The sequence below is a fragment of the Trachypithecus francoisi genome, unplaced genomic scaffold (genome assembly GCF_009764315.1).
Source record: "Trachypithecus francoisi isolate TF-2019V2 unplaced genomic scaffold, Tfra_2.0 Lachesis_group1, whole genome shotgun sequence".
Classification (NCBI taxonomy): domain Eukaryota; kingdom Metazoa; phylum Chordata; class Mammalia; order Primates; family Cercopithecidae; genus Trachypithecus; species Trachypithecus francoisi.
In genome coordinates, this window is record NW_022681454.1 from 181,968,571 (window position 1) to 181,982,585 (window position 14,015).

The window sequence follows — 14,015 nt, forward strand, 5'->3', positions numbered from 1 at the left end:
TAAGCTCCCATCTAGTCCACTGCCTCATCAACAAGCCCTTACTAACTATATCTATAAAGTTCCTTGTTTTCTGCATGTGCCAACCCTGATGGCCTCTGGGTGATAGTTGATAGTTGTGACTGTGACCCTCTTGGGGTCTCCCTAGCGTCACCCTCTCAGGAGAGAAAGGCCAGAGAAGAAGCTGCTTGAGTTGTTGATCTCCGAAGCCGTGTCTGGTAGTGCGACTGGGTCATATATTTTGGGAAGGCTGGTCTGCTCTATGAATGCATTTCATCTATGAATTAAGCCCAGGTAATATGTTTAGAAAGACGGTAAGGAAGTCTGGCTTCCCAAGAGTGAATGTGGCCAGTGATTTCAGATACCTGTCACACCATCACTCCATCGTGACAGCTGTCTGACTTCCTTCTGACAGCAAGTGGGCAATGTTCATTTTATCGAGAAAACTGGAAATTTTCACCCACTCACCAGTCAATAAGTGAGACTCAGTATAGTGTGTTGACAAAATAGAAAAACTGGGAGGTAGGCGCTCCAGTTTCCTGTCCTAATCTGGCCTATGTAGTAAGTAAGTATCAGGGGATGAATTCAATTTATTCGAGCCTCAGTTTTCTTCAGCATCTGTGGAAGGTAGTTGGACTATAAGATCTCTTGACTTCCAGCTAAATGTAAGACTATATGATTCCATAATAACATAGTTCCTCTATTCATTTGTAACTCATTTAGAGAAAAATCGAGCCATATGCAAAGAATTCTTGTAGTCACCAATGAATAGCACACGGTCATTGTGTTATGATGCTTATAAAATAAAACAATTTATCCAGAAGAGGGAAGCAGGATGGATCAGATTGGTGTGACTTGAAGACAGACTATGCCAGCCTCACTATTCCAAATTGGAATACTGGCTCTGTGATGTGCTGTAACTGTATTGTGAGGCTTATTCTAATGATTTCGGTAATTGGTAAAGACTCCTCCTGGGGTTGTGTTGGAATAACACACTGAATGGAGGTGCTGGCTAGTTCACAAACTCTTTTTCTAGTGGTGGTAGTTAGTGTTATTATAGACTTTTTTTTTTTCTTCTTTGAGATGGAGTCTTTCTCTCCCAAGCTGGAGTGCAGTGGCGGGATCTTGGCTCACTGCAACCTCCATCTCTTGGGTTCAAGTGATTCTCCTGCCTCAGCCTCCCAAGTAGCTGGGATTACAGGTGTGCAACACCACACCCGGTAATTTTAATTTTTAATTGTTTCTTTTGAGACAGAGTTTCGCTTTTGTTGCCCAGGCTGGAGTGCAATGGCTCAATCTTGCCTCACCCCAACCTCCGCCTCCTGGGTTCAAGCAATTCTTCTGTCTCAGCCTCCTGACTAGCTGGGATTACAGGCATGCGCCACCACGCCTGGCTAATTTTGTATTTTTAGTAGAGACAGGGTTTCTCCGTGTTGGCCAGGCTGGTCTCGAACTCCTGACCTGCCTGCCTCAGCCTCCCAAAGTGCTGGGATTACAGGCATGAGCCATAGTACCCGGCCTAATTTTCATGTTTCTAGTAGATACGGAGTTTCACCATGTTGGCCAGGCTGGTCTTGAACTCCTGACCTTGAGTGTTGCACCCACCTCGGCCTCCCAAAGTGCTGGGATTACAGACGTGAGCCACTATGCCCGGCCAACCTTTTTTTTTTTTTTTTTTTGCAAGTCTTACTTAAGACTGACTCATAGCAATATTCTGAAGCTGTGACAAGTTAGTGTCCTGGAAGCTAGCTCGGCAGCAGTTTCACGACGCCACCCTGATGCCACCTCTCTTCCACTTTACAGTAGTGTAACTTTCGCTCTGTTTGTTTTTTTTAATAGCTTAAATTCTCATCCTAGTAATTCACGTACGCTTTACGAAGGATGTATATAGGATTTAAACATTTTGAATTAATGATTTCAGAAAGGTGAGTTTTGACTCGGAGAAAGGAAGGTGAGGAAAAAACATTCTCAGCCAGAAAACTCCCTTTTCCCAAAGTTCAAGGTAAGAAAACATCTAACACCCTCTTGGAGGTAAGTGGGAGAGAAGTGGCAGTCGGAGCCTTGAAAGTCAGAAACCAGCTGGGCGCGGTGGCTCAAGCCTGTAATCCCAGCACTTTGGGAGGCCGAGACGGGCGGATCGCGAGGTCAGGAGATCGAGACCATCCTGGCTAACACGGTGAAACCCCGTCTCTACTAAAAATACAAAAACTAGCGGGCGAGGTGGCAGCACCTGTAGTCCCAGCTACTCGGGAGGCTGAGGCAGGAGAATGGCGTGAACCCGGGAGGCGGAGCTTGCAGTGAGCTGAGATCCGGCCACAGCGCTCCAGCCCGGGCGACAGAGGGAGACTCCGCCTCAAAAAAAAAAAAAAAAAAAAAAAAAAGAAAGTCAGAAACCAATGAATGGAACAACCTGAGTAATGCACCCAACCCCGGAAGGTGGCCGAGCCAGAGAGTGAGGGACGGAAACAGAAACATGGCGTGATGGGTGAGTGGGGGGCTCAAACTCTCTAGCATTTGAGGAAAAGCTTTTGAGGCGCCACTTCCCGGCGTGCAGCAAGCGGAAGGCGGGTCAGGACGGGAGCTGACTCCCGAGCAGGGGACACAGTGAATCTGTGGCATTTGGCCCCAATCTCGGTGTTCACTGTGCACAGTCTCTACACTAGGTATTTATTTTTTCATATGTCTATAAAAAAGTCTGCACACTTCATTTCTGTCCAGTAAGAACTGATAGAGAATCAGGGATTTGAAAGGACCTAGTCTGGAAATTTTCAATGGGTGAAAATAAGTGAGCAAAATTACATTCATACTAAAGTATAATTCTTTCCATCTGCTCCATAGTGGGATAGCCTCTTGAGGCAACTTCCAATTACAATGTCATTTTAGATGCTTTCCATGGTGGCAGATGGGTGAGGACTAGGGTCTGCAGCGAAGAATAATAAACACAGCTCTGGCACTCCATGGTGCTTCTAACACCAAGGAATACTCCAGTGGAAGCGTTCTCATTTTGTTGGGATGAATAAAATTAAATAAAAGTACACAGTACCCAATAAAGGACCAGAAAGCTTAAGCTTTGGTCAAGCAGAACAAAGGGCTAATGAGAAAAGGACGATGTATTACAGTTTTCTTCTTTCAGTTCAAAACTAGGTTTTATTAGTGGAGTTTCCCAAAAGATTTGGACCAAATTTCCAGTTCAGATTATTATTAGATATCATCAAAACTCAAGTCTCTTTACTGGTGTACACCAAATCACCCACACTTCCAGCCTAAAACCCATGTGTTCACACGCTTCCACAGTGCTGTTTATGGACGATAACCAATTCTCGAAAGGGTAATCCTGTTAGAAGCCAGAGCCCTTGGCCTCTAGCATGTGTGCTTTGCACAGAGATAAGTCTCAAAGTTTGGGGCTGGTGAGGAGCCCAGTGTACAAGAGTTCCACATTAAGTCATAATTGGCTTTGTGTTGGACAGTGGATGTCAGTTGGTGAAATCAGGCACAGAAGAGATAAGGGTTTCTTGTAATAACAACATAGCAACAGGTCACCCACGTGTTACTCAAAACTGTAGGACTGCAGGGAGGGCTCTGCTAATCCCAGAACAGAGGTGTGACCTTGCCCCATGTCCGGCCTCGAGAAAATGTCTACAGCAGATTTGATGGAGAATCTCAGGGAAGAACTCACCTGTTTCATCTGCTTGGACTATTTTAGCAGCCCCGTGACCACCGAGTGTGGGCATAGCTTTTGTCTGGTGTGTCTCCTCCGGAGCTGGGAGGAACATAATACACCTTTATCTTGTCCTGAGTGCTGGAGGACCTTGGAGGGCCCGCATTTCCAGCCGAACGAGCGTCTGGGGAGGCTGGCCAGCATCGCCCGGCAGCTCCGGTCCCAGGTGCTGCAGAGCGAGGATGAGCAGGGCAGCTACGGGAGGATGCCTGCTGCTGCCAAGGCGCTCTCTGATGACGAGCAGAGTGGAAGCGTCTTCGCAGTCCAGAGCCATGGTGTACACAGAGTGCATCTCTCCAGGGAGGCTGAGGAGCATCACAGGGTAAGACAGCTGCTCAGCATGAACCCCAGGACTCATCACAGGCTCCCCCCGTTAGCTTTTGTGACATCCTCTGTGGAGGACGGTCAGGAGTGCCCATCTGAGCACCACATCACAAACCCGTGTGGGTCCCGCTTACACTCCCCTTTTTTTTTCTTTTCTTTTTCTTTTTTTTTAAGATGGAGTCTTGCTCTGTCGCCCAGGCTGGCGAGAAGTGGCATGATCTCAGCTCACTGCAACCTCTGCCTCCTGGGTTCAAGTGATTCTCCTGCCTCAGCCTCCCAAGTAGCTGGGACTACAGGTGCCCGCCACCACGCCTGGCTAATTTTTTGTATTTTTAATAGAGATGGGGTTTCACCATGTTGGCCAGGCAGGCCTTGAACTACTGACCTCAAGTGATCCGCCTGCCTCGGCCTCCCAAAGTGCTGTGATTACGGGCGTGAGCCACTGTGTCCGGCCTGCCCTTTGTTTCAGAGGCCTAGTACTGTGCTGTTACCGGTCTTCAAAGCCCCTTCATGACCTGGTACTCTGCTCATTTGCCACAAAGGGTTTGTTTCTATTGCAGGAGAAACTTCAGGAAATCCTGAATCTTTTGTGTATAAGGAGAAAGGAAGCTCAGGCTGTACTAGCCCACGAGAAGGAGAGAGTGAAACTGTGCCAGGTCGGTGTCTGTCTGACTTTTGGTGCTTGTATATGACCCCATGAGGGGGACTAAAGGGAAATTTAGTGAAATATCAGGAAAAAAAAAAGACAAATTTTTCCAGTCTCACCCCTAAAATATGCGGTTTCCTTACACTGGACTGCCTTCTTCTGACTGTCTTCGTTGGAATCTCAAGGCTCAGCTCCAATTCCCCCGCTCTAGGCAGACTCCTTTGTGCAGCTAGACAGTGCTGTGGCTTCCTCTATGATAGCTCTGATAGAATTATTTAAAACATAAGTGATACTTATAGACACATAACAGAAGATGGAAAGCAATTTAAAAAACAAATATCTCAAAAGCATTGAGGGAAAAATGCAAATTAAAAAGAAATAAAGAGAAAGAGATATAAAAGCCAAATAGTGGTTTAGATGAGACCTGGCAAGTCCTCAAGGTTGGTCGCAGACATGGATCTGAGCTCTGCGGCAGTCAAAGCATTGGAATTCTTTTTTTTTTTTTTTTTTTGGAGATTTTTGGAGATGGGAGTTTCACTGTTGCCCAGGCTGGAGTGCAGTGGTGCGATCCTGGCTCACTGCAACCGCCACCTCCCAGGTTCAAGCGATTCTCCTGCCTTAGCCTTCTGAGTAGCTGGGATGACAGGCATGTGCCACCACACCCAGCTAGCTTTGTATATTCGTAGAAATGGGTTTTTACCATGTTAGCCAGGCTGATCTCGAACTCCTGACCTCAGGTGATCCACCTGTCTCGGTCTCCCAAAGTGCTGGGATCCCAGGCGTGAGCCACGGTGCTTGGCCATAGACTTTGAATTCTTCAGTGAGAGTATTTGCCATATATATTTCTATTCCTTTATGGTTATCTGACACCTATTTTCACTGAATAAATATTTATTGAATACATGAAAATGCATTTTTCATAATTTTTCTTAATTTTGTTTTATTTGTGTCATAGTCCTGATCACTACCTGTCATACTTCTTACTTGTTTTCGGTTTTCTCCACTAGAACGACAGCCTCCTGGGAATGGAGATTTTGGTTTTGTTCACTATTGTATCTACAGTGCACATACCTCTGAAAACATCAACCTCTACACCCAGCACATCAATAGAATATCTGTGTTATATGTTGGGGTTCAGGAGTTGCTGCCATGAAACTCTAGGACTTGGCCGGGCGTGGTGGCTCACACCTGTAATCCCAGCACTTTGGGAGGCCAAGGACAGTGGGTCACCAGGTCAAGACACTGAGAAAATCCTGGCCAACATGGTGAAATAAATTTTGTCTTTACTAAAAATACAAAAATTAGCCGGGCGAGGTGGCGGGCGCCTGTAGTCCCGGGTGCTTGGGAGGCTGAGGCAGGAGAATGGCGGGAACCCGGGAGGCGGAGCTTGCAGGAGCCGAGATTGCACCACTACACTCCAGCCTGGGCGACAGAGCGAGACTCTGTCTCAAAAAAAAGACAAAAAAAGAAATACTAGGACTTGTAAGGATTAAAAATCCACAGACAGGGGCATTTCTCTTACTAACTTTATCCTGTGTGTGTGTGTGTGTGTATGTGTGTGTGTGTGTGTATGTGTGTTTTGGCAGGAAGAAACAAAGACTTGCAAACAGGTTGTTGTGTCAGAATACATGAAAATGCACCAGTTCCTGAAGGAAGAGGAGCAGCTGCAACTCCAGCTACTAGAACAGGAAGAGAGAGAGAACATGAGGAAACTGAGGAACAACGAGATCAAATTGACCCAGCAAATCAGAGGCCTGAGCAAAATGATCGGACAGATGGAGTCCTCCAGTCAAAGCTCAGCTTTAGAATCTCTTGAGGTGACAGTAACATTCACGAGAGTCATGGGAAAATTGTAGTAACTCATAGTACTTCAAGCCATAGGAAATAATGTTTTCTTTATTCATCTTAAAAACTAAGTTCTGGTCCAAAAGTAGTTTTCCTAAAGAATTTACATTCTATATGTCAATAAAGCCTTATAGAAGAGAGAGAGAGAAAAAAAAAATCCAGAGGAATGCTTATCCCAAACAAGCCTGACGGTGGCTTCAATTTCTTCTGTACCTGCCTCTCTGCAACCTCAGCTTTGTTAATTTTTTTTCTAGTTTATTAATGTGTATTTACTATGTGCTGGGCAGATTAAATTTAATCTTCACAAAGATCTGATGAAGATAAGTACCATTATGATGTGAACTCTAGGTCTACATGACTGTCACCTACAGGATGGGTTAATAGCAGCACTGATTTAATCATTCACACCTGTGGTACTCAGGCAATCTGCCCACCTGATAGTTAATAGATGGGAGAGCCCCACTGTTCCGTGCAGGGGGCTCCTATTTCTCACCACCTTTGGTCTACTGTCTTTCTAGGCTACTGCATTCTTCAGGACCTTCTTTTTTTTTTTTTTTTTTTTTGAGACAGAGTCTCACACTGTCACCTAGGCTGGAGTGCAGTGGTGCCATCTCGGCTCACTGAAACCTACGCCTCCTGGGTTCAAGCGATTCTCCTGCCTCAGCCTCCTAAGTAGCTGGGATTACAGGCGTGCGCCACCACACCCGGCTAATTTTTGTATTTTTGGTAGAGACGGGGTTTCACAATGTTGGCCAGGATGGTCTCGATCTCTTGACCTTGTGATCCACCCACCTTGGCCTCCCAAAGTGCTGGGATGACAGGCGTGAGCCACCGGCCTGGCCATGGACTTTCTTAAACATAAACCATGTGATCCAACCCCAGCTTCAGGTCTGTTTGTAGACTGGTTCCACAGAATGCTACTATTTAACTGAGGGCCTTCCAAACACACCACCCCGACCCGACACAGGCTTGGTTAGCCTCAGTTGTCACCAGCCCATTTTCTTTTGTTATCTCTGTCTCTCACTGGGTGGTCAATGAGACCAGCAAGTTGGCTTGTTTGCAGAACGGGTTCCCTGGACAAAGTGATGCCATGAGAAAAAGAAAAGGACCAAGTCTTCTCTAGTCATTGTGAGAAACACCCTGTGTTCACCACGGCACACCCCACCTCTCTGCTCTGTGTGCTCCCACTCAGGCGTGCTTCATGGGAAGCAGATTCTGTGAGCTTTGCAAGGACTGCATGCAACATGAATTTCGTCCGTGTTATGGTCAGAGCGCAGAGTGCTAACTTCTTTCTTTTTTACCCTTAGGAAGTGAGAGGAGCCCTGGAAAGGTAGGCTTTCATTCTGTGTTCAGTTATGCAAGCTGTGGGGAAGGGGTGCTGGTGGCCGGTTTGGAGTGGGGAGCAGAGATGTGCGATGTTGCTGGGGGAGAAATGAGGTGGACTCTCCAGCGGGACCAGGTCACGCGGTCTGTGCTGAGGAGTAAACCTGTCTGCTGTCTTGCAGGAGCGAGCCACTCTTGCTTCAGTGTCCAGAGGCCACCACCACAGAGCTGAGTCTGTGCCGCATCACGGGAATGAAGGAAATGCTAAGAAAATTCAGCAGTAAGTCAGCCTGATGTGTTACCCCTCCCGGGCTCGTAGAATTAACTTCAGCATACGTTCTTCCAGTGTCATTCACTGTCTGACACTAGGCTCCTGGTAAAGGAATCTGGGCCAGGCCGGGCGCGGTGGCTCAAGCCTGTAATCCCAGCACTTTGGGAGGCTGAGACGGGCGGATCACGAGGTCGGGAGATCGAGACCATCCTGGCTAACACGGTGAAACCCCGTCTCTAATAAAAAATACAAAAAGCTAGCCGGGCGAGGTGGCGGGCGCCTGTAGTCCCAGCTACTTGGGAGGCTGAGGCAGGAGAATGGCGTAAACCTGGGAGGTGGAGCTTGCAGTGAGCTGAGATCCGGCCACTGCACTCCAGCCCGGGCGACAGAGCGAGACTCCGTCTCAAAAAAAAAGGAATCTGGGCCAGCAAGGAACATCAGGGAGGGCTGGGGCCACAGACTGTCTCTGAGTGTGAGCAGAGAGAAGCAGTGAGACTTGACTTAGGCTTTATCTGGCTTTGTTTTCTGTGTAAGAAGTCCTGGTCCTTCCCTTTTTTTTTTTTTTTTTTTTTTTGAGACGGAGTCTTGCTCTGTCGCCCAGGCTGGAGTGCAGTGGTGCGATCTCGGCTCACTGCAAGCTCCGCCTCCCGGGTTCACGCCATTCTCCTGCCTCAACCTCCCAAGTAGCTGGGACTACAGACGCCGCCACTACGCCTGGCTAATTTTTTGTATTTTTAGTAGAGATGGGGTTTCACCATGTTAGCCAGGATGGTCTCGATCTCCTGACCTCGTGATCCACCCACCTCGGCCTCCCAAAGTGCTGGGATTACAGGCGGGAGCCACCACGCCCGGCCAATCCTGGTCCTTTCTTTGTTGGTTTTGTCATTGTTGTTTCCATCCCTACCTTGCACATGCAGACACACCCCTCCATGCAGGGGCGTCTACGTTTCTAGCTCTGTTCCCGTTAGGACAAAAGCTGACTTAAATTCTGCAATCCCAGCAAGGGCGCATTCGACGAACTGTCCTTATAGAATGCTCCAGATGTTTAGTCTGGCTAACACCCAGAGACGTCAGGATTAGTTATCAGCTTTTATCTTGTGGACAGTCTGACCTTCAGAGGAAGGTCTAATGAGCTTTGAACTCCAGAGTGTTGAATAAAGCCCTGCCATGGGCCCGGCACTGTGCTGTTGGGCTGTGCGCTTACTTACAATGATAAATAAGGCAGATTTTGCCTTTGCTTTTGTAGAATTTTCAATGAAATTGAGGAGACAGGCATTAATCACACAGATAATTAGTTATGGTGGGATCTGGTATATACATAAAAGCATGAAATGGTATGAGTGGGGCCAGGCACGGTGGCTCATGCTTGTAATCCCAGCACTTTGGGAGGCCAGGAGGGCGGATCGCTTGAAGCCAGGAGTTCCAGACCAGCCTGGCCAACATGGCAAAACCCCGTCTCTACTAAAAATACAAAAAAAATTAGGTTTGTGTGATGGTGGGCATCTGTAATCCCAGCTACTCGGAGGTCCGAGGCAGGAGAATCACTTGAATCCGGGAGGCAGAGGTTGCAGTGAGCCAAGATTGCACCACTGCACTCCAGCCTGGGCAACAAGAGAGAATCTCCATCTCAAAAAAAAAAAAAAAAAAAAAAAAGGAACGATTGGGGCACCTGATCGTGTCTGGACAGTGAGTGAAAGTTGGAGTCCTCAACCGGGCACAGTGGCCCACGCCTGTAACCCCAGCACTTTGGGAGGCTGAGGCGGGTGGGTCACCCGAGGTCGGGAGTTTGAGACCAGCCTGGCCAGGATGATGAAACCCCATCTCTACTAAAAATACAAAAAAACTAGCGGGGCATGGTGGCGGACACTTGTAATCCCAGCTACTCGGGAGGCTGAGGCAGGAGAATCGCTTAAATCTGGGAGGTGGAGGTTGCAATGAGTCAAAATCGCACCACTGCACTCCAACCTGAGCAACAAGAGTGAAACTCTGTCTCAGAAAAAAAATAAAGAAATAAAGGAGGCCCCGTATGTGACTGTCGGTTCACAGCGTGTGTGCTTCATCAGATGGTCCCCGGGTGCTGCCCTGAACTCACAGGAAGCTGCATTTGTCATGACGTAATGAAAAAAGCTGATCATGGATTGTGATTCGAACACTCAGTAACTGTGTAATCTTGGTGAAGTTTCCTAACCTTTGTGAACCTGTTTTCTGTTTTGTAAAAATGATAAAAGAATGCTTGCAGTGATTAAATGAGATAATGTATAGAAAATGTTGGGCACATTAGAAGTTCAGCCAAAAGTAAGTGCTATTTTCTCTCCTACCCAAATTGAAGAACCAGAACCTACCATGGCTAATATGAATGCAAACAACCAAGGGTATCCCTGTGTGATACACAGTTCAGAGCTCTAAAGATGTCCTGTAAACAGAGCATTCCACTCACAGGGATTCTCCTCCCCACACCAGGCAGGCCAAAGCTCCTTCTCCACGAGGCTCTTCTCTCTCTCCATTTGGAGCTTCATGCTATGTGTTGTGGAACAGTGAAAGAGGAACTCAGAAATTTTGTTCTAAACCAAATACTTTTTCTTTTTTTTTGAGGCTGAGTCTTGCTCTGTCACCCAGGTTGGAGTGCAGTGATGTCATCTTGGCTCACTGCAGCCTCCACATCCTGGGTTCAAGCAATTCTCATGCCTCAGCCTCCTGAGTAGCTGGGATTACAGGTACATGCCACCACACCTGGCTATGTTTTGTATTTTTAGTACAGACGGGGTTTCACCATGTTGGCCAGGCTGGTCTTGAACTCCTGATCTTGTGATCTGCTCACCTCGCCCTCCCAAAGTGCTGCATTACAGGCGTGAGCCACCGCCCTCGGGCCCAAATTACATTTAAAAAACCAGGACTAAATACTAAGAATTCAATGTAAATCTCACATATGTAAGAGGTTTTTCAACTGGTTTTTCCCAGCATGCCCAAGGGAAATTTCTTCTTTCCTCCTCTTGCAGCGGAGATAACGCTGGACCCAGCCACAGCCAATGCCTATCTCGTGTTGTCCGAGGATCTGAAGAGTGTGAAATACAGCGGAAGCAGACAGCAGCTACCCGACAACCCGGAGAGATTTGACCAGTCTGCGACCGTGCTGGGCGCTCAGATCTTCACCAGTGGGAGGCACTACTGGGAGGTGGAGGTGGGAAAGAAGACCGAGTGGGAGGTGGGCATCTGCAAGGACTCGGTGAGCCGAAAGGGGAATCTCCCCAAGCCGCCTGGGGACCTGTTCTCACTGATCGGTTTAAAAATCGGAGACGATTACAGCCTCTGGGTCTCGTCCCCTCTGAAGGGTCAGCACGTCAGAGAGCCTGTGTGTAAGGTCGGTGTCTTCCTGGACTATGAGTCTGGACACATAGCATTCTACAACGGGACGGATGAGTCCCTCATCTACAGCTTCCCGCCGGCTTCTTTCCAAGAGGCCCTCAGGCCCATCTTTTCCCCCTGCCTCCCAAATGAGGGGACAAACACAGACCCTCTCACCATCTGCTCACTCAGCAGCCGCGTCTGAGGGGCGTGCCCTGAGCCTTCACGGCGGGCGACGTCCGAGACCAAGACGTAACTATGAAGATGATGAAGGCACCGGCAGTGTTAATGTCAGGTGACCTGAAATAAACCCCTACCCCCACCGCACCCCCACGAGTTTCCATTAACTTGATCCCACTATGAACAGCCACATCACACGGTCGACTTCACCCCCAACAGAAGACAGCTGATCACATTCTGTGTCGTCAACTAAACGTCTTCTCTAGGCTACCCCATGTATGTGCTGGTCGCTCAACTACTGAGACCCTATTGCCATGAATCCTACTGCCATAGGCCGGATTTTATAAGTAGATGTCACTTTTTCAAGTGTATTTAATTATTTGACTCTGAAAAACTGTGCTGTTCGAATGCGTCTTTGTCCTCCGTGCAGAGCTCTGCAGGCTGGAGTAACTCAAATCCATCTGGGAAACTGAGGCACGGGCACATCTTTCCAGGGCAGGTGAAGGGGCTCAGGCCTCATCCTTCTCCCAAAAGCCATTTTCCTTCCCATCCCACAAGCCTGCAGTGTTTGTACTCAGGAAGGCTTGTATATACTTACATACATTAAGTATATTTCAGAACACTGCAAATATTTGTGTGAATATCGTCATATCATTCATGTTTCCATAATCACAAGAGGCTGGAACCTTCCGTTAATATGTTAAAAGGTGACAGAGTAAAGTCTCTATTCAGTAAATGTATCATGGCAAGGGGTGCCAAGAGACTATACTGCACTGTATGTAAGGCTCTTTTCTGGGCTTTTGCGATGTTCTGTGAGCAGAAGGCTTTCAATCTCTGGAAGGCCAAAGAGCCTACCCTCCTCTTACCTCAAAACGTCAGGGCAGGCCAGGCACGGTGGCTCACGCCTGTAATCCCAGCACTTTGGGAGGCTGAGGCGGGTGGATCACCCGAGGTCGGGAGTTTGAGATTAGCCTGACCAACGTGGAGAAACCCCATCTCTACTAAAAATATAAAAATTAGCTGGATTTGGTGGCACATGCCTGTAATCTCAGCTACTCAGGAGGCTGAGGCAGCAGAATCGCCTGAACCTGGGAGACAGATGTTGCAGTAAGCAGAGATCGCTCCATTGCATTCCAGCCTGGGCAACAAGAGCGAAACTCCATCTCAAAAAAAAAAAAAAGTCAGGGTTTGTTAGGAAGGTGTGGTGGCTGAGGGGAGCTCTTTTGGCTGGTGGTCTGCATGAGGCTCGCTGTCTTTAGTGATCTGTCCCTGCAGGTGTTTGTTGTTTGTTTGTTTGTGTTTTTTTTTTTTTTTTTTTTGAGACGGAGTCTTGCTCTGTCGCCCAGGCTGGAGTGCAGTGGCCAGATCTCAGCTCACTGCAAGCTCCGCCTCCCGGGTTCCCGCCATTCTCCTGCCTCAGCCTCCCGAGTAGCTGGGACTACAGGCGCCCGCCACCTCGCCCGGCTAGTTTTTTGTATTTTTTTAGTAGAGACGGGGTTTCACCGTATTAGCCAGGATGGTCTCGATCTCCTGACCTCGTGATCCGCCCATCTCGGCCTCCCAAAGTGCTGGGATTACAGGCTTGAGCCACCGCGCCCGGCCTGTTTGTTTGTTTTAAGATGGAGTCTCGCTCTGTCACCCAGGCTGGAGTGCAACAGAGCGATCTCAGCTCACTGCAACCTCCGCCTCCGGGGTTCAAGCAATTCTCCTGCCTCAGCCTCCCAAGTAGCTGGGATTACCGGCACTCGCCACCATGCCCAGCTAATTTTTCTATTTTTAGTAGAGACGGGGTTTCACTATGTTGGCCAGGGTGATCTTGATCTCCTGACCGCCTGCCTCGGCCTCCCAAAGTGTTGGGATTACAGGCGTGAGCCACCGTGCCCGGCCTTATTTAATTTATTTTTTAAAATTATTATTTTTTGAGATGGAACTTTGCTCTGTCGCCTAGGCTAAAGTAAAGTGGCGAAATCTCGGCTCACTGCAGCCTCCTCCACCCAGGGTTCATGTGATTCTCCTGCCTCAGCCTCCTGAGTAGCTTAATCCTTATAGACGCCCGCCACCATGCCCAGCAAATTTTTGTATTTTTAGTAGAGATGGGGTTTTGCCATGTTGGCCAGGCTGGTCTTGAATTCCTGACCTCAAGTGATCCGCCCGCCTCGGTCTCCCAAGTGCTGGGATTATAGGTGTGAGCCACCGCACCTGGGCTCCACTTATTTTATTATATAGATTTCATATCTTGATTTCTCACCTCAAAAAGCTAAGAAACAAAATTATAAAAAGCAAACTGCAAACATTTGGAATATATCTTTTCTTGATTACCGAAAATCCCAATTTTGTGGAAGGACTAAGTAAATAAAAAAGCACAAAAG

At 47.9% G+C, this 14,015-nt stretch overlaps 1 protein-coding gene across 2 annotated transcripts; it reads left to right on the forward strand.

Annotated features, from left to right (window-relative positions):
* Window positions 1-3,236: 3,236 nt before the first annotated feature.
* Window positions 3,237-12,037, forward strand: TRIML1 (tripartite motif family like 1). 2 transcript variants are annotated; one of them, XM_033215940.1, is made up of 7 exons: window positions 3,237-4,037; window positions 4,600-4,695; window positions 6,272-6,502; window positions 7,838-7,860; window positions 8,036-8,133; window positions 11,121-11,302; window positions 11,453-12,037. In XM_033215940.1, the coding sequence occupies exons 1-7, from the start codon at window positions 3,612-3,614 to the stop codon at window positions 11,669-11,671; spliced, it is 1,275 nt and encodes a 424-aa protein (XP_033071831.1). In that variant the 5' UTR covers window positions 3,237-3,611; the 3' UTR covers window positions 11,672-12,037. The 2 variants fall into 2 exon arrangements, with proteins under 2 accessions (XP_033071831.1, XP_033071830.1); XM_033215939.1 differs by having other exon boundaries at window positions 3,238-4,037; window positions 11,121-12,034.
* The last annotated feature ends 1,978 nt before the right edge of the window (window positions 12,038-14,015 follow it).

Bases quoted from the DNA above. Each gene is read 5' to 3' on its own strand.
- TRIML1 (XM_033215939.1), top strand. From the start codon at position 3,612: ATGTCCGGCCTCGAGAAAATGTCTACAGCAGATTTGATGGAGAATCTC. The intron at 6,503-7,837 runs GTGACAGTAACA...TTTTACCCTTAG, and splicing joins CAGCTTTAGAATCTCTTGAG to GAAGTGAGAGGAGCCCTGGA. The intron at 7,861-8,035 runs GTAGGCTTTCAT...GCTGTCTTGCAG, and splicing joins GTGAGAGGAGCCCTGGAAAG to GAGCGAGCCACTCTTGCTTC.